The following is a 19,639-nucleotide window of genomic DNA, read 5'->3' as shown; positions in this document are numbered from 1 at the left end:
TCTACACAGAATCAGGAAGGCCATGGAAAACACGAGGGCTCTGGGCTATTCCCCAAGCAAGGTTGATTGCCCATTTCCCTGTGGAGCCCAGTGAAGCTTAAATGAGACCTGTAGTCTCACCATTTCCTTTTACGTGCCTCTTCTCATGTTTTCAGTTTGTCTAGGCACTTCTAGACAAACTTCGGAGGTTTTCTCCTTGAGCTTTGCAGGAAGTGATCCAGCAGAGCCTTCTGGTGGGTGGGGCCAGTATTCTTTCCGACAGATCTGGCTTTCTGCCCCGCCCGTTCACCTGTAACACAGCCAGGCTTGGCAAAGCACAGTGCTGGAGTACCCTTACCTAGGCCATTCCTTCCGAGGCTTTAAAGTCAGAAGAGTGGTTTCATCCTTGATGGTTATGTTTCCATTTTCTGTACCTTCACTGCGAAGTACTTTACAAAACAGCTTGACCTTGTCGTCTCAAGATCCCTAAAAGACCAATAGATTTTTCTTGGCTGACTTGGACTTGAAAGAAAGGAAGGAAACTTGAGCCACAGAGAGCCAGGCAGATCCCGCTTGTTAGGAAGCAAATAGATTGATTCCTATCTTGTTACTAAGAAAGGTAGGGACGGGCGTGCGGTCACAGGTTGCAGTACTGATTCCCAGTCTAAACCTACCTCATTGCTTGGAGTTGGTCAGGAAGACATACCGAAAGCTCTGAACCTACTTCCTTTGGCCCGGGGATTGATACTACTAGGGGCCAGTGCCCTGTCCCCACGGTGGTGGGATATAAGGCAGCCTTTAAAGTCACAATGCTCCCGGGTCACAGAGGTGCTGGGCCCTAGGCCAGACCTCTGCCTGGGAAGTTTCCTCTGGGAACAGCTTCTGGTGGGTACTACGGGCCTTATTCTGGGCCATATGGCCTGTGGGACCTCACCACTGGGGGGAAGCCTGGGCCGGACAGAGTTATCACCTGTGGCACTGGCCCCATGGCCGAGGTGGAGTGGATACACAGACATCCAAAGGCCGAGGACCTAAGGGTTGGGCTCATCAGCTGGGCAGGAACCTACCTCACCTTTGGAGCATTTAACAGTACAGTCACAGCTACTGCAAAGAGTTTGGGCAGGAGACAGGTAACAAGGCAAACCTGGACTAGAACCAATTTTTTGAGTGCTGTGTGTGTATGTGTGTGTAAGTATGTGTGTGTTGCATGTTGCGTTCCCATCGTAATCACCGGCATAGTCTCGTGTGTGTGTGTGTGTGTGTGTGTGTTGCATGTTGCATTCCTGTCCTAATCACCAGCATAGTCTCTGCTGTTGCAAGCCAAAACACTTCCACACCAGGCTTTTGTTCATGGATCGTCATTGTTCCAACTTCCAAAAGCGTTTCCCTAAGATCTGAAGTGTCAGCGCTGGCCTAGCTGCTTCGCCTCCAGTGTTTCCTACCCTCCATCCCGGCACAAAGCGGAGAGGAGGGGAGTCCAGGCTGGAAAGCAGAACCAGGAATCCGGAGGAAGCTGGACTATAGTACAAGACCCATGTTTCTGTTCTGGAAAAAGTAATGCAATATTTTAAAGTGCTTGTTGACTGGGGCTCTGTTTTAGAGATAAAATAGGAGCAAAGTCTTCTCCTTTACGACCAAATTTCTTGCAGTGTACCTAACTATTGTATCTCAACTTCTGTACCTAGAGTCAGGATGCTTTCTTGCACTTCTGTTGGAGAGAAGGACTCTGCTAGTGGAGGTTCTGAGTACTGTGCCATCCAGGGTCTGTAGCAAGGGTGAAAGAAATAAAACAAAGCAAAACTTGTTTTCTTTTAGGTACTGAAGGATGGAGCAGGGGAAAGAGAGAAAAGTTTTGCTTTTCTGAGGTGTGAATATAGAATATCCCATGGGTTCTGCATGTGTGTGTGTGTTTGTATATACAAGCATATATGTGAGGTCAGAGGACAACCTTCCACCTTGAAGTGATCTCTTGGTTTTGCCTACACTGTATGCTCTAGGCTGTCTGGCCCATGAGCTTCCAGGAGAGTCTCTCCTGTCTCTATCTCCTATTTTGCTATAGGAGTGCTGGGATTATAGATGCTTGCCACTGTGTCTAGCTATTTTTAGTTATTACATTTTATTTATTCATGTGTGTGGTGTGTGTGTGTTCACCCACATATCTGTACCATGGCACACATGCGGAGGTCAGAGGACAACTTACAGGGGTCAGTTCGTTCTCTTCTTCCACCAAGTGGGACCAGGGATCAAACTCAGGTCATCAGGCTTGGCAACAAGTGCCTTTACCCACTGAGGCATCTCACCAGACGGCATCTAGCTTTTTAAATGTGGATTCTGGAGCTAGGCCTCAGGCTGTCAAGTTTTCGAGGCAAGTGCTTTTACACTGAGCTATCTCTCCGGCCCCCACTGGGTCTTAAGAAGTCCCAAGACGAGAAGTCTAGAGGAGGACAACCCAGAACACTGTCTTGTTGTATTTTTTGTTTATTTTGTTTTGCGAAAGACTCCCACTATGTATCCCAGGCTAGTGTAGAACTGGCTCTGCAGACCAAGCTGACCTCGAACTCACCAAGATCTGTCTCCCTCTGCTTCCGAGTGCTGGAATTAAAGACAGGCACCACTGCCCCCCGCCCCCAGCTCAGAAATCCTTTTCATTGTTAATTGAGCAAGTAGAGTGTTCATAGCAAGGAGATGCCAAGACAGGTATGGGAAGGAAGGTATGGGAAGTCATGTTGGAGGTGCTGATGGCACCAAGAGTCATGGTTGCCAGTTGTTGACACATTTCCCTCATTCTCCCGACACCTCCAGACCTGGGAGCTCCTGGTGAGCAATGAACATGACGCGCAGGCCGTGATACGACTAAAGAGCTTGCAGGGCCTCTACCTGCTGTGTGAAGCTGATGGTACTGTGTGCTATGGCAGGCCAAGGACTAGCCACCACGGATGCTTCCTGCTCCGTTTCCACCGAAATGGCAAGTGGACCCTCCAGTGCATTATCTCTGGTCGTTATCTGGAGTCTGATGGTGAGGTTGTATTCTGCAACTCCAGGGTCCTCTCAGCTTACCATATGTGGACCCCTAGACCAGCCCTGCATGTCCATGTGATCCTCTACAGCCCCACCTACCGCAGCTATGCCCGAGCTGACCACACTGTGGGCCGAATCTGGGTTGACGCGGCAGTCCCCTGCCTAGAGGAATGTGGTTTCCTGTTACATTTCCACGATGGATGCTACCACCTGGAGACTTCTACACACCATTTCTTGTCTCATGTAGACCGGCTGGTCCCTCACCGCTCATCAAAGACAGCTTTCCACATGCAAGTGCGGCCTAGGGGGCTTGTGGCACTGTGCGATGGAGAAGGAGGTACATTGTATCCACAGGGCACACATCTACTCCTGGGCCTGGGCTCCAGTCCTATAAGGGGTGAGGAGTGGTTCATCTTACAACACTTCCCAACCTGGGTCAGCCTGAAGTCAAAGACACGGAGGTTCATCTCAGTCGTCTATGGCAAGTACTGGGTCCGATGCCACCATGAGACAGAGGGGGCGGGGCAGGTGCTAAAAGGAAGAAACTGTCCGGGTGTGTCCTAGTTTTCTTTCTTTTGCTGTGGTAAACACCGTGCTCAAAAGCAACTTGGGGAGGAAAGGATTTTTGTTGTTGTTTTGTTCTGTTTGGTTTGTTTAACTTCCGTGTTCTGATCCAGCCCTGAGGGAAGTAAGGACAGGAACTCAAGCAGAAACACAGAGAAACAGTGCTTACTGGCTTGCTCCCATGACTGGTTCAGTTTGCCTTCTTATACTACCTAGGACCATTTATTTGCCCACGGTGGGCTGGACCCTGGGCTCTTCCACATCAATAATCAATCAAGAAAGTGTTCCTAACAGACTTCCCTATTTCCGGATGACACCAAGCTTGTGTCAAGGCAACCCACTAGCACAGGACAAGCGAGATGTTTTAAACCTAGTCATAAGAAAGAGCCTGAGCCCCCAAAGAGACCTCTGGGGAGGCAGACTAACAGATAAAGATATGCCTTTAAGAGAAAGTTGCCTGGGCTTCTCCAGATTATTATGATCTAGGTTGAGGAAGGAAAACTACAGGGAAACCCGACAATAGGCATGGAGAAGGATCTGGGACTGAGCTAAAAAGCCCGCTTGTGTGGACTTCCTCTCTAGATGCTGAGGTGTGTGCCGCCTCTGAGCGCTTGACCCCAATGTCCTTGTTCCAGTATGAATGCGACAGTGCAAGCCTCACCTTACAACTCCGTTCAGCCAATGGCTACTACCTAGCCCAGGTGAGACTGGTTCCATGTTTGCCTTACAAAGAGGTTCTGAGGGGCTGGAGAGATGGCTGCTCCTCCATCTGTGGTCCCAGTTACAGGGGATGGGACGCCATCTCTGGGCTCCATAGGCACCAGGCATGTGGTACATAGACAAGCAAGTTAAAACAGTCATACAAATAAATAAATCAAAAATTATGATTTTTAAGACCTTTTAAAAAGAGATTTTTGAAGGCATAGTCCAGAAAATTACAGAGACTGGGGAGGGGGAGGATATAGGAATTGGGCCCAGGACTAAAATTGATGGGGAAAAAGCTGAGGTTGTTAACCTTCCTCCTGGTCCCTGGTCCCCACATTCTCTCCAGAGGCGCCACAGGGCCATCATAGCTGACGGGTACCCCCTGGAATCTAACACCTTCTTCCATGTGCACTGGAATTGTGGCAAAATCATCCTGCAGTCCGCCAGTGGGCGTTTCCTGAGCATTGCATCCAATGGCCTGCTGATGGCAAATGCCAACATCCCAGGTGAGCCGAGCCACTCTTCTCCCTGGCTAACCCACGCCAGGGATTCTGCAAGAGCAAGGGCTCTCACATGTGGACGGGGAGAGAGAGAGGACGCATATGGAGGTCAGAAGCCTCAGGAATCCGTTCTCTTCGTTTCCTTCTCTTGTTGTGGGTTCCAGGAATTGAACGCAGGTCGCTAGGCTTCTGTGGCAAGTGCTTTCACCTACTGAGCCACTTTTTTTTTTAAAGGTTTTGGAAGCAGTGAGTTGACATTAGGTTTGGGTCTGTGTATCGTTCAGTTGCTAAGTGCTTATTGCTGGAACAGACCCTCTTTGAGCTTCAGGTTTAAAGTCCCCGACAAGGATTCTATTCTGCTGCTTCACAGGGTTGAGGTGGGGATTAAATCCATTAACACATCCCAAAGAAAGAATATGTAGATTTCTGTGCTCCATGCTCTGCTGAGTGCCCTGGCAAACATTTCACAAGCACCTAGTGTAAGACCTGGCACACAGCCAGCGTTCAGTAAAGGTTAAAATACAGACAACGTTCTCGGGCTAGCGTGATTGACAGCTCGGTGAGGAAAGCACTTGCGACAGCAGTGTGAAGACCTGAGCTCTGATTCCCCAGCTCGCACGTAAAATGCTGGATGTGGTGTGGGTGCCTATCACCTAAGCACTGGAGAGGAGAGGGCAGAGGTAAAGAATCGCTGAGGCTTGCCAGCTGCTAACCTTCAGGAAAAACACTGAATTATGCATTCAGTCAGAAGCCCTACCTCAGGGGATAAGGCAGAGTGAGTGATGGAACGGGACACTCTCCTCTGGCCTCTGTGTACACACACAGAGAGAGAGAGAGAGAGAGAGAGAGAGAGAGAGAGAGAGAGAGAGAGAGAGAGAGAGAGAGAGAGAGAGAGAGAGAGGAGAGGAGAGAGAGAGAGAGAGAGAGGAGAGAGGAGAGAGAGAGGGGAGAGAAATGCTGACATAATCCTTAGGTGTCCTTCGTACTCCTTTTCTTCCCTCTGGAAAGCCCCTAGAGAGACCCAACCTATCCAGATAATGCCTCCCTGTTTCTTTCAGGCCCCAATGAGGAACTGGAGATTCGATTTGCCAATCGCCCGTTTCTCATCTTAAGAGGGCGGTATGGGTATGTGGGCTCCTCCTCAGACCGGGACCTGATACAATGCAACATGGATCAGCCTGACTGCATTCACCTTCTGCCCTGCCGCCAGGGCATCTACCACTTTCAGGGTGAGTGGTTCCTCTTCCCTACCCAGAGACCCTGACCCAGCCCAGCCTCAGTCCCAGGCCGGGCTTAGAAACCAGCCACCCCGGACACTACTCATCATAAAAACAGGATTTCTGTTTGTTTTCATACTTCAAGGCTCCAGGGTGGCTTAGCAGAATAGGAATCAGTGAGGTTCCCAGGGGTTCTTCTGCTTTTGTCTAGAAGGATCTACTAAAGCAGGCAGGATACGATCCCCGCAGGAAGGCAGGGGAGGGGCGCGGAGAGAGAGGAGGCGGGGACAGGGGGTGGTATTGCACGTCTCAGAGAACTCCCCTTGGAGGTTTCAGTGCTTAGAAAACTGCTTTCCAAATGGTCGACCGACATAGTTCTTCCCTCCCCAGCACAGGGCGGATCCTTCTGGTCAATAACATCTTTTGGCACCTTCCGCCCTTGGGGAAAATTCGCCCTCAACTTCTGTATAGAACTTCAGGGGAGCAACTTGCTCACTGTGCTGGCGCCCAACGGCTTCTACATCCGAGCCGACCGAAGTGGCACACTATTGGCAGACAGTGGAGACATTACCAAAGAATGTATCTGGGAATTTTAGGTAAGGAAGAGTGGTGTTACTGAGGCGCAAGAGGAGAACGGAAGTGGGCGGGGAGACTTATGGTCCAAAGACGAGAATGTGGGAATGGGCTCGCTTCTGTCCAGGAATTGACCAACTCCAGGCATTTATTCCACATCCACACCGTTCCTTGCAGGCTTCTAAACTGGGTCTTGATAAGGAGGGAAGAAAAGCATCAGGCATCGTGTATAGGTTTCTTAATGCTTTGTTGTTCTGACTTAGGGGTCTACAAGCAGGCCTGGGTGCCTATGTCTCCTTTAAGATGTAGAATTTTACCCCATTTGGGAGGAAAATGTTTGAAGATAGGGAGGGGCATTTCCGTCCTTACCCCTTGGTTTATCTCCAGCCCTGATTCTTCTCTGAAATGCCAACCTCATTTCTCTCCAACTTGACTTGATTTCAGCCTTCTAGTCCTTCTAAACCAGCATGACTGATTCTCTTCCATAGTCCTCTCCTTCCAAGGTCATTCTCTTATACCATGCCATCCCTCCCAGCCTGACCCTACTGTCCTTCCAGACGGTCAAAGCCTCCTCTCTCACCCCCTTTGGCTGCCTTTATCGAACTGTGCAAACTCGGGTGCTTCCCCACTGACGTCTCTTGAGCACACTCTGTTTCATAGCTAGCACCATCAGTCTAGGTACTGCTGTCATTGCCCCTGAGCAACAGTCCCTGTCCCCAGCATCATCCTCATCCAGTCTCCCAGTCTCCCAGTCTCTTCTGCACACAAATTCTCCTTTTTTTTTTGTTTTTTTTTTTGTTTTTTTTTTTTGGTTTGGTTTTCTAAGGTAGGATTTTTCTATATAGCTCTAGCTGTCCTGGAATTCACTCTGTAGACCAGGCTGGCCTCGAACTCACAGAGATCTGCCTGCCTCTGCCTCCCGAGTGCTGGGATTAAAGGCGTGCGCCACCACTGCCTAGCCTACATACCAAGTTTATTTTTGTTTATTTATTTATTATTTATTTATTTATTTATTTTTATGATTTTCGAGACAGGTTTCTCTGTAGTTTTTGGTGCCTATCCTGGAACTAGCTCTTATAGACCAGGCTGGCCTCAAACTCACAGAGATCCGCCTGCCTCTACCTCCCGAGTATTGGGATTAAAGGCCTGCGCCACCACCGCCCAGCATCCAAGTTTATTTCAACATGGTAGTTTTCCCACCCTTTCAGAGGTCCCATTTTCCTGCCTGGGAAAGTCAAATGAACTTTATAGAAAGTACTGTAGGTTTGCTGTTGTTCCTGGTGTTATTGTTGTCATATAGCCCAGGCTGGCCCTTGACTTACTCCGTAGTCACAGATGACTTTGAATTCAGGATCCTCCTTCCTCGACCTCCTGAGTGCAGGTTGATTATAGGCAAACCCTACCATGTCTGGTTCTATGTGATGTTGGAGATAGAACCCAGGGCTTCACAAACACCAGGCAAGTATTCTTCTAGTTAGAACTGTGACCTTAGAGAAATTGCTTGCACATTTCAAGACCTCTGTTTCCTTGCATGTGAAGTGGAAGTAATCTACATCATAAGTATTATCAAGGCTAAGAGCCAATCAGAAACTAACCATATCGACCCTCGGCATATGTTCAGTCTTCTCCACATAGTGTACACAGTGCACAAACTGAGAAAAATAAAATGAAATCCCATCAGGCTTCAACTTCTGTATCTATGCCATTAAGAGTTTGGTTTGGCTCTTTCTAAGCCCCACATCCTAGCAGAAAATGTGCCGTAGAGCATAATAGCCCAGTCCTAGTCAAAGCCTGTCCCTTAAAGGGCAAACCAGACTATGGTTTTGACCTTGGAGAGAATTGTGTGCAGTACCTAACGTAGAAAATGCTCTGTGTGACCTGGCCTCTACTACGTCCTCATTCTATCAGAAGTCAGTGACTCGGTTTGATTTCTTAGTAAAGAGGGGCTTATGCTTAGCATTATGGGAGGCCCTGGGTTCAATGCCAGCATTGAAACAAGACAAGACAAATACACAAAAGGACAAGTTCTTAGTAAATGCTTTCTTGTTAACTGTACAGCCTTTCTCTGGACTCTGATGGGGGTTTTATTTTTTCCTATCAATTCATCTCACACTTATTTAATGTTTATCCTCACCCAGAAAGGTATAAATTGCTTCATTCTCTCTCCTCTTGTCCATTTCCTCTTCCTTCTCCAGGTCAATGGGATGCTGCCTGCCAAACTCTAAATCCCCCAGGCCTCCAGGAACAACGTCTAGCTAAACAGGACAGAGGACCCCGAGTCAAGATCCAAGAGAAGAATACATGTTGTACAATTTTTCCTACTGAGTTTAGCGAAACACCTGTTTCAAGCGACAATACATCACGACAGGCCACCCCCAAGACCCGTATGTGCATCTGACTCAAAGGACATATGTGTGTCTGGTTTGGGAGACATAGGGTCCAGACTACCACATTTTCTCTCAGTGTAGAATGTGCATACACACGAGAATGCCATGAAGGTGGCTGGGGAACTATGAGGAAGGAAGAGGAGGTCTAACGGGAGAGGGCCAAGAGAAGGGAGGTGGAGGAAGGAGAGGACAAATGGTGCAGGTGTTCTCTCGTATGTGGGAGTTAGATGTAAATATGCACTCAAACATACATACACATACATATGTGAGAGCAGAAAGGGAAGGAAAGGGGCCTTTGAAAAGGGGGAGAGTTCAGGGCTAGCCTGGTCTACAGAGCTAGCTCCAGGACAGCTAGGACTACTCATAGAAACCGTGCCTTGAAAAAAAAATAAAGAAAAAGACAAGAAAAGTAAGGAGAGTGCAAGTGAAGAAGAGAACAGAACAAATATGTGTGTGCATGATATATACACATACACATGCATAAGGTATCAAAATAAAATACACTATTTAACTGGACGTGGTGATGAATACCTATAGTTCAGTACTCAGGAGGCTAATAAAGTTTCAGGCCAATTTACAATTTAGGCTACACAGTGGGACCCTGTAAAAACCATACACACATACACACACAACACAAACCACACACGCATTATTTTGAATACTAGCTAAAAATAATAGAAAAGAAGAAAAGAGTATGTGTCAGGTTGAGGGTCAAAGACTGTCTCCCCAGGATGCTGTAAATTCTACACAAGAGGAAGGAGACTTGAAGTTACCACATGCTCCTCACCCCTAGCCCAAACCAATAAACTTTTCCCAATGGTCCCTTGATAAACCAGCCTTGCTGTGAAGGATTCTGAATGTAGATGTAGCTTGTAAATGTCTTTTAGACTCTTCGTTGGGGAAGAGTATTTCTCTTGCTCTCATCATTCCTTAGCTGCCTGTAGTTCTTTGTCTATGGCTGAGGCCTTATGAGGCTTTCCCCCTTCCATGTTAGTGTGTTTGTTGGTTATCCAATACCATGCACATACAAGTAACATAATCTGGGCTGAGCGGGATGTATGCATGAATGTAAGTATATATGTATGGATGAATGGATGGATGGTTTTGTGGATTTATGGGTGTGTGTATGTAACAATTAAAAAGAGGTCATCTTGCCTGGAAATCATGTCCTAGAAACCTAACTAAACACCCTGGGCTATTAGAATCACGGATCTTGGAAGAGGACATATCACCACTAGTTCACTAAATCAGCATCATTGCTAACTATGTTCTGGATGGGAAGATCTCAGGAGGCCTCAACCCTAGGCAAAGAACCAGAGGTGATCAAGAAGTGCTGAGCGCTGGAGAAATAGTCTTCTCTAGGGAAGAGCACACCCAGTGATTATCAATGCCACATGGTCTGCTGTGAAAACATGGACATACAAGTAACATTATATTGACTTAGAGTAGGTTGTATTTATATAACTAGGAATACACACACGCAAGCTTACGCATGTGTGCATGCATGCACACTCACATATATAAAACAAAACTAACAAAAAATAGAAAGGCCAGGAATTTGAGAGAGCAAAGGAGGAGGTACTTCGGAGAGTTTAGAAGTAGAAAAAGTAAGGGAAATGATGTAATTATATTAATTTCAAAAAAGTATTTAAAATAAAAAAATCTTGTACCCATTCTCATATTTAAATAAAAAGTGCTCTGAATTTGAGAGAGGGGGGATTGGAGGGAAGAAAGGATGAAAATAATGTATTCATATTACAATTTCAAAAAACAGACTATTGTAAGAATGCCTTCTAGGTTTAGAACAAATGAAAGAATGTTCCTCTTAGGAACATGGGTGCCGGTATTGGCACCTATGTTCACCCCGCCATCCCTTGCTCCCCCTGACTGTTCACCGAGCCTCCTTGAACTATCGTCAGCTTCGATGCAGTGAAGTAAGTCAGAGCAGAGTAATTCCCTCACCATTTCTCACCTCTGCAGGCAGCTGGAGTGCTTGACCTGAGGGCCCGTAACTCATGGGCAGAGCTCAGCCTCGTACTCAGATGTGACTAATGTCTACTGCTCTTGCCGTCAGAGCAGGACCTACAGAATGTATGCCTGTCTTGCACTCCCTTCATTACTTTAGCCTTTATCTACCTCCCACTTGTCCTGTTAATGTTTTAATTTGCATAGACATTCATTTAGAAAGGAATAGTTTTTTATTGCTGTCATAAAACAAAACCCAAATCACTTGCTGCTAAATACAAAGTGACTACAAAAATAAGCACTATGAAAAAGCAAAGCAACGCCATGAAATCCTAGACATCCCCCCCGCCCCTCCCCCCCCCAGTCCAGGCTGAGCTCCTGTCTCTCCTTTTGTTAAGGTTAGCAACTGTTTAAGGAGGTGCTGAGGGGACCACAAGCAACTTTCTCCGATATAATCAGGATTGAAAGTGTTTAAAAGTTATTATTTAACACAGCAGACTGCCTCTTAAAGCCAGCATCCATGTCCCCAAATACCCCATATGACAGTAAATGCTTGCTTTAAAGTCTTCTGATGAGAAAAGTCGAAATAAAAACATGAAAGAGACTCAATTTGGAGAGGAGAAAATGGCCTTAGGTTTCAGTATTTCTTCTCAAGATACATGAATTTATTTTTTAATTAAATGTTAAGTAGGAAATGGTAGGGAGTAGGAGGCCTCTTTTCCAAGAGGGCATTAAACACAAACCTACGCCAGGAAGAGAGTGTTCCTGCATCCCCAGCAAGCTAAGAGACTGAAGCAGAATTACTCCAGCTCAAGAGTTTAAGGCTATCTGGAGCAAGGTGAGACTCTGCTACAAAAACAGGTCTTGGGCTGGAGAGATGGCTCAGAGGTTAAGAGAACTGACTGCTGTTCTGGAGGCCCTGAGTTCAATTCCCAGCACGTGATGGCTCACACCCATCTATAATGAGATCTGGTGCCCAAAACACTATATACATAATAAATAAATTTAAAAAAAAACAGGTTTTACCTAAGGAGGTAATACATCTTACAGGTCTTTTAATACAAAACCTCTTCCTCAGCATTCTGTAAACACACACACACACACACAAGCATGGGAATGTGTGTATACAGGGATACTCATGCGTGTGCAAACATGAGCGCACACACAATCCACAGTCTTATGTCCAGTTCCCCACAAGTGACCCTTCATCCTTTGCTTGTCTGTGCTCATCCATGGGTCCCAGCTGAAATAAGACAGCTCCGATCGTTGTTGATGTCAGGCCTGTTGCTGGAGTGAGAGGCTGTTTTCTGACTGTGCTGTGCACATTGCCTGCCTATAACCTTGCCTATTTTCCTGAGCAGCCTTATCAAGCAGACCTCCATCTCAAAAGCAGAAAAGTCAGGGGAGGGGCAGGCTGTGTCGTCTTTGTCATCAAATGGCTTCCGGGGCTACACCATGATCACACTTTTCTCTGTTGGTGAAAACGCTCCAGAAAAGAAAGCGCAACCCACATGTGGTGTTTGAAATGTGGCTGGTTCCGTGGTAGCTAACTGTTCATTTTAACATGGATTACATATAAATAGATGTGTGGTTGCTCACAGTTCCTCAACTGCCAGCTTTAGAGGATTTGCTACTCCAGGTGGAAAACACAAGCATGCCGCCCACCCCCGCTCCTGTCACTACCACCATTATCCACCCTCTGCCTCTCAGAAGAGCAAGGAATTGTTGAGAATTTGCAGTGCCTGCCTATGATTCTAGTACTTGGGAGGTGGAAGCAGGAGGCCTAGGAATTCAAGGCCAGGCTGGGATTCTATGGGAAGAAGCGGGGGCGTGGGGAGGAGAAAGAACTTAGAAATACAAGCCAGTCTTCCTTTCCAAATATCCCCTCACATAACTTCTTTTTTTCTAACTTCTTCCCTCTCCCCACATCCCAAGACTACCAGGGAGAAGCCTGCAGCTTTCTTTGCAGACAGACTTGAGAACGTCTGGGACTCCAATTTGCCCCTGGAGCATGTATGAACAGGAGAGGAGAATCTCAAAATGTCATTTACACTCTGCTGCTATGGCAAAAATACATATGCAATCAGGAAATTGATACTTATTTGTTCAGACCAAAGAACTATAATAAATTGTCTTGGCAGGGGTGGTGGCACATACTTTTAATCCCAGTACTTGGGAGGTAGAGGCAGGTGGATCTCTGTGTGTTTGAGACCAGCCTGGTTGACAGAGCTAGTTCCAAGACAGCCAGAGCTACATAGTGAGACCCTGAATCAAAACAATAAACGAACAAACAAACAAGCAAAACCAAATAAATAAAAGAACTCTAGTAAATCTTCTTAGGTGTGGCTATTATGTTATGGTTAGTTAGTTATTTGTTGACTCTCATTGGTTTGTTTTCTATTGACCTGTGCTGGAGGACCGGAGAGTGAGGTGCTATGACGTAATATGTGTGTGCATGTGTAACCCCAACACCTAAATAGATCAATAGGTACATAAATACCTACAAACATGGGATTGATAGATTCATTACTACAGATAAATATGACTGGATACAATGCATGTATACATAAATTACGAGATAGAAGATAGATCAAAGATAGATAGATAGATAGATAGATAGATAGATAGATAGATAGATAGATATAGATAGATAGATAGATGCACATTGGTGTTCATGAGAAAAGAAGGTTAATAGCAAGAACTCTTGCTAACTTTAAAAAAGTTTTTATTACTGCCAAATGGAAGCCTGTTATGGCCAGTGTGAGTAATGGGTTGATGCTGCGTCTCCTGACCCTCCAATCAGATGGTACACAGGAGGAGTGGTGAGGCAGGGCCAGGCAAATTCCATATATGAAGAAGAAGCCACAGGAAGGAGGGAGTGGCCACCTGTGGGGGGGAAATAATGGCATTAAATCTCACCTGTCTCTGGGTCTCACCTTAGTCCAAGTCTTACAACAGTGGGGTACCAGACAGGTTAGGGCTGAAGTGGCACCAAGACTAGTGACAGAGCCAGCAGCAGGAAGAGCAAAGGTGGCAATGGGGCGACACCAGCAAGACTCTGAGGAGCTTGGGCTTTTCACCCACATTAATTTATTCACCATGGGTGTGTAGGTGTGCTCAAGCCTGCATGCGCACAAGCAGGGAAACATGGGCCTCCCCCTCCCACATTAATTTATCCACTATTTGTGGGTTCGAATACAAAGCACACATGTGGAGGCCAGAGGACAACCCGTGAGAGTCGATTCTCTCCTGCCATGTGAACTTCCGGGGTCAGACTCCGGTTGTCAGGCTCAGTAGCAAGTGCTCTTCCTTGCTCAGCCATCTTGTTAGCACTTGGGTTGGGCTTATTGGTCCTACAGGCCTCTCAAAGTCACTGAGGCGGAGGGCTGAGACATACTTACCTAAGGGTATATACATTCAGATCTCAGCACCACTTCCTTTGCCTTCTGTAGGTGTCAGAGCTACTATGGACGCCCCAGCATTAAGAGTCACACAAGGAATGAGGGAAGTTGTTTTGAGAGATTCCTTTGGTATCCCCAGCTGGAGGACCATACCCTCCCACAGAAAAGGTGTAGAATCCCACAACTACCCCTTCCCATGCCCTCCAGGATCTGTAGTAGACTCTGGGAACACACATCTTGTTCTCAATTCTTACCCCAGCAGGACTGGAGACAGGTGTGGGATGGGGTGTCACTGAAACACCTGTCTGGTGCTGTCCCCCAGCACAGGTGACAGAAGGAAGGACTCAGAGGTTCCGGCACAGGCAGGGCTGCTGAGGGCACACTACCAGGGGACTGCTAAGAAAGCAAAGTTGGGGGTCTTCTCAACCACTAGTAAGAAAGCCTGAGAACTAGGACTGCATGGCCCCCAAGACCACCTGCCCCCCAGGCTGTGTCCTACACCCCAGAGGATGCCATTCACATGGAAGACAAGGGATAGTACTTTGTAGAAGACACAGTGGAGGGTTGCCTATCCATGGGTTTTACCCATGCCTTCACCATAAATAGGAGAGGTCATGAGACCTTCAGTCTTCCCAGATCATAAACTCCTCCTAAGTACCTGTGCATAAATGATCCCTGGGGGAACTCTTGGTACCATCAGATCCTGAGAAGCACCTACAAGGTGAGGGTGGATCCACTCAGAGGGAGAAATAGGCATGGGGACCTGGGATGTGGTAAAAGACAAAGGTTCCAGGAAAGGTAGCAGAGTCTTGCAGAGTTTGGAAGAGACAAATGTCACAAACTAGGCTGTCTTCTTCCCAAAACAGGCCTTAGGAAACCAGAAATAATGATAAAGTTCAAGGAATGATCCTAGGGACTGAGCAGCCCTTAAGAACAGGGTCTGGGCATGCCCAGAATCTAGTACAGAGCCAGGTATATGAGGATTGTTATGTAAATGCAGATGGATGGATGGATGGATGGATGGATGGATGGATGGATGGATGAATGGATGGATGCAGATGGATGGATGGATGGATGCAGATGGATGGATGGATGGATAGATGAATTGGTGGATGCCTGGATAAAGGGATGGATAGATGGATAAGTGGATTGGTGGATGAAAAGGTAGATAGATGGGTAGGTTGGTGAATGGATGGATGGATGCATGGATGGATACATGGATGGATGCATGGATGGATACATGGATAAAAAGATGGATAGGTGGATAGGTGGGTTGATGGATGAATAGATAGATGGGTGGGTTGGTGGATGGATGGGTGAATGAATGGATAGATGGATGGGTGGATGCATGGATACATGGATGGATGGGTGGGTAGATGGATGGGGGGTGGGTAGATGGATGGATGAGTGGGTAGATGGATGGGGGTGGGTAGATGGATGGATGGGTGGGTAGATGGATGGGTGGGTGGGTGGATGGATGGATGGATGGATGGGGGTGGGTAGATGGGTGGATGGATGGATATGCACAGAAATCACCTGGTAGCTGTGTTTCCCACTTCAGCTTCTCTTGCCTGCGCCATTTGGCTCTTCTATTGGAAAACCAGACCTGAGAGAGAACAGGAACTGTATCACTGGCTGTGTCTTCAGCCACCTGGCACCAGCTGCTCTCACCATGTGTCCCTGGCCTGGACTCCGAAGGCAGAGCCTTCCACCACTCTGGCACCCTCTCTCCCTGCTCTGCCTTTGCTCTCTGTCTCGTTCCTCACTTAAAAGCCCTGGGTGTGGAAACGAGGAGAGCGGTCAACAGAAAAGCAAGGAGGACATCACCTCTGATTTTTTTCTAAGCACGTTGTTTCCCACCCTCTTGCTGCCATCTCTACCTTAGCAGACCCAAAGCCCTGGTCAGAACTTTCTTCCGCTTTCCAGTTTCCTCACACTGCTACAGAGTTCACTCACCCTCACGGTGTCCTCAGGCAGAGAAGTGGCAGCAGCCAGCTTTCCACGGGCGGCTGAATCTGGGTACTGCCCACGCTGGAACTCTGTAGAGACAGAGGTTCCCACAGTGAGGGTAAGGAAGGCATGGTCTCCTGTCAATCCCCACTCCCTACCTCTTAAAACCCTAAATAGCCCTCCTTTACAAGGCCAAGCCACCCACAACCTGGACCCTTCAGCCCTTGCCCACAAGTCTCAAGCCTTTCTGCTATACCAAGGACCTTCTGCCCCACTGTCTACCCCAGCCCAGCACCTTTTTCCAGGGCCTCAGCTTGGCCTGGGGAGAAGATAGTTCGATTCCTGTGGCTGGTCCCTGGATGGGGACCTCGGGGAGCCTCACATCTACCATGGGAACTGGGAAGAGTTGGAGCCAAAACAGCTGCGAAGGAGGACAATGTCTTATGGCATTTGTGATGTAGATTTTTCTGGTTTTCTGGGGTCTTTCACTAGCCAACAACACAGGCACAGCAGCAGAGTGCGGCTATAGGAGTATGCAGTTCCTTGCTATACAGTGCCCAGTATCATGGTACTACTTAGGGAAAACAGAATTGCTCCAGGCTTGAACAACCCCGTAGGATATGGACAACGTACTGAGAAGCTAAAGGAAGTAGAGGAAGGGTATGAAAGGCCCTGTCTAGCCTTGCCCTTAGCAGTTAGTGTGAACCTAAGAGTTAAGGGATCTAGGTTCTGTTCCAAGACATGCCAACTACTGGCTGATGACTGAGCAAGCAATTTCATTTTTCTGAACCTCTGTATTCTATCAGGAGCAAACAAAACCACCCACTAGAGCCTCTTTAAGGGAGTGTTGGGAGGGTGACTGAAAAAAAGAGGGAGAATTCCTCACCTAGGCAAAAGGAAGAGCTATAAAATGCTAAGAATTTGGCTCTGGTTATCTCTGCTGGCAATTCTAATACTCACCTGGTAACCTGAGTTGTGTCCAGTACAACTTCTGGTCTTCCTGTAACACCCGAAGGACTCTGTTGATAGACGACACCTGGGGTGTTGGGGTACATATGGGGGAAAATTGTGTCTGCACCCAGGATTGCGTTCTGTAGATCCTTTGCCCTCGCCTCACCATTCCCAATGCCTGCTCCGCCTCCAACCCATACTTCCTCCTCAGTTCCCTGACTACTGCCGCTTTTCAGAAGAGAAATTTGTGAGTCAGGAGGCCGATACCAGTTTCCCCGAACACGAGGCTAAGATAACAAAATTGCCAAGGAAGAAAGGAATCTTCTCCCCAGTCTACCAGCAAAGCCCCCATGGTAGGGAGGGGGCACTTACACTAGGAGCCTTGTCCTGAGTGCAGAGTCCTTCCGCACACAGCTGGCGCTGGATCTCCCAAGCAAAGAGCGCTGGATACTCATCCTTTAGCTGAGCAATTCGAGCCACCACAGCCGGTGTGGCCAGTCGCGGCTTGCTTCCTCCAATACTCTTGGGTTCCAAGACACCTGTGCGGTAGTAACGTCCTAGGATCTTGCTCACACAGCCGTTAGATACCTGAGTCAGATGAGAAGCAAGAACAGACACAGAAGACATGATAGGTAGAAGGAAGCCGAGCTTTCCTAAGACAAAAGGAAGCTACAAGGCAAAGAGGGGAGGGGGAGTTACTGAGCCAAGCCATGGAGTTGAGTGGCTAAGCTCATCTTGGGCACCTAAAACTCCCCTTTCCAACCTCCAAGAGGGTCTTCTAGGAGGTGACCCTCAGGGTTCATCCCCAAATTGTTATCTTAAGAGAAGTCCTTGGTGCCTGGTTCTTGTCTCCATTATGGGACAAGAACAAGGCACTACCTTAAGGCTCCGAGAGATGTCACAGGGTCGCATCCCGCTCATTGCTAGCTGCACAATCTGCTGCCGGGTGTCCAGAGGAAGAGGGCGGCCATTCACAAAGAGTCCCCCCAGCTGATTCACACTGCTGATTCCTGGGGGTTAGAGGTCAGCTTCAGGGCACTGCGTGTGCCCAGGTCCTCACTCACCCTTGCAGAAGGTCACTCGGGCTTTCTATCCTGGTCGGCTACCACACTGATGTGGGAGTGATTTCTTTATAATCTGTTGCTTTCATTGGTTAATTAATAAAGAAACTGCCTAGGCCCATTTGATAGGCCAACCCTTAGGTGGGTGGAGTAGACAGAACAGAATGCTGGGAGAAAGAAGCTGAGTCAGGGATTCGCCATGATTCTCCCACTCCAGACAGACACAGGTTAAGATCTTCCCTGGTAAGCTAGCTCGTGGTGCTACACAGAATATTAGAAATGGGTTAGATCAATATGTAAGAGCTAGCCAATAAGAGTCTGGAACAAATGGGCCAGGCAGTGATTAAAAGAATACAATTCCAGTGTAATTATTTCGGGTGTAAAGCTAGCCGGGTGGTGGGACGCAGCCCGCCGCTCCTATTACAACACCACACAGTCTGTCTTTCTCTGAGATTGTGCCCACCTTTTCCCAGGGTCCTCAAAACAAGCCACTTTCTTTGGGAGCTGGTTATGTCCTAATCCAAAGGAAGCAGAGTAAAGCAGAGTGGGAGCAACTGGAGAAAACCATGCCCAGGGCGGGTATTGACTAACGACAATTGAAATTGTGTTGTTGGGAGCCAAGACCCAGCGGCAGTATTCGATCTCGGAACCCTTCTCTATCCTTCTAGCTTCTCCCAGGCCTCTCACCGTCCTGCTGCATGCTTCACACTGGTCCTCCTCACGGAAAGACAGGACGCCAACTGGCAGACTGAAGGGGGCAGCGTCTAGAAGTTTCCCTTTTGATCTGGTTCTGCAATAATATAGGGTTAGCTAAGTGTGGTTCCTTGAAATGGTCAAGGAATGGAATGTTTTCGACAGGGTTAGCAAGCTGGCTAACACAAAAACATTAAAATTCTGTTACGTTCTTATGTGACGGACATCACAGGGTCAGCTGGGGACTGGATCTTTCCTGGTAAGGAGGATGGAGGAGGAGGATGAGGAACTAACTTCCCATGTATCTATTAAAGAGTGGCTGAGAGGTGGAAGGGACCATTCTCAGTACCTGGACTTTCTCTTCCCCAAGTGGATACTGTGACGACTGGCTGACCATAAGCCTTCTCAGTGCCTGACTGACACCCTTGAGCCAGAGAGTCTCTGGCTTTCAAGTTCAGAGTTTGTAATCAGGAGGTCCTAAATTCAGTTCTCCAAACTCCCATCAAAGCACTTCAAAGACACCCTTACCCTTGTTTTTTGTGTTCTCCAGGAAGCTCGGAGCGGGGTGGGGGGATTTGGGACTCATCTCTACCCTCAGACCCTGGGATCCGGTCCCACAAGTCGGAAAGATACAATAAGCCTGAGACGATGACTTCTGCTAGAAGGCACGGCTCA

The 19,639-nt window shown here is 47.7% G+C and overlaps 2 protein-coding genes across 4 annotated transcripts; one reads left to right on the top strand and one right to left on the bottom strand.

Moving 5' to 3' along the window:
• The first annotated feature begins 965 nt into the window (after positions 1-965).
• On the top strand, positions 966-8,880 carry Fscn3 (fascin actin-bundling protein 3). Its single transcript, XM_057787341.1, has 7 exons — positions 966-1,109; positions 2,782-3,478; positions 4,144-4,262; positions 4,613-4,772; positions 5,825-5,995; positions 6,374-6,579; positions 8,752-8,880. Exons 1-6 carry the CDS (start codon positions 966-968, stop codon positions 6,577-6,579), a joined length of 1,497 nt encoding a protein of 498 aa, XP_057643324.1. The 3' UTR covers positions 8,752-8,880.
• Positions 8,881-13,657: 4,777 nt separating this feature from the next.
• Pax4 (paired box 4) lies at positions 13,658-18,971 on the bottom strand. Of its 3 annotated transcripts, none has more exons than XM_057786653.1 (10): positions 18,959-18,971; positions 18,090-18,220; positions 17,583-17,798; positions 17,220-17,295; positions 16,555-16,680; positions 16,266-16,348; positions 15,846-15,915; positions 14,968-15,023; positions 14,564-14,705; positions 13,658-13,794 (listed from the first exon to the last, which is right to left on the bottom strand). In XM_057786653.1, the coding sequence occupies exons 1-10, from the start codon at positions 18,969-18,971 to the stop codon at positions 13,658-13,660; spliced, it is 1,050 nt and encodes a 349-aa protein (XP_057642636.1). The 3 variants fall into 3 exon arrangements, with proteins under 3 accessions (XP_057642636.1, XP_057642640.1, XP_057642646.1); XM_057786657.1 differs by having other exon boundaries at positions 14,968-14,984; XM_057786663.1 differs by having other exon boundaries at positions 14,564-14,702; positions 14,968-14,984.
• Positions 18,972-19,639: the final 668 nt, after the last annotated feature.

Source organism: Chionomys nivalis, chromosome 1 (genome assembly GCF_950005125.1).
Source record: "Chionomys nivalis chromosome 1, mChiNiv1.1, whole genome shotgun sequence".
NCBI lineage: Eukaryota > Metazoa > Chordata > Mammalia > Rodentia > Cricetidae > Chionomys > Chionomys nivalis.
This window is presented reverse-complemented; position numbering and strand designations above follow the sequence as displayed.

What these genes read in the sequence shown, in the direction of transcription:
- Pax4 (XM_057786653.1), bottom strand. An exon ending in ACATCTCTCGGAGCCTTAAG is followed by an intron (nt 17,799 to 18,089) that starts GTAGTGCCTTGT and finishes CATCTGACTCAG; the next exon opens with GTATCTAACGGCTGTGTGAG. An exon ending in CTGTCTCCAGTCCTGCTGGG is followed by an intron (nt 13,795 to 14,563) that starts GTAAGAATTGAG and finishes TCCCCCCCACAG; the next exon opens with GTGGCCACTCCCTCCTTCCT.
- Fscn3 (XM_057787341.1), top strand. Translation starts at nt 966, where the DNA reads ATGGCCGAGGTGGAGTGGATACACAGACATCCAAAGGCCGAGGACCTA. An exon ending in AGAGTTTGGGCAGGAGACAG is followed by an intron (nt 1,110 to 2,781) that starts GTAACAAGGCAA and finishes CGACACCTCCAG; the next exon opens with ACCTGGGAGCTCCTGGTGAG. An exon ending in GGCAAATGCCAACATCCCAG is followed by an intron (nt 4,773 to 5,824) that starts GTGAGCCGAGCC and finishes TGTTTCTTTCAG; the next exon opens with GCCCCAATGAGGAACTGGAG.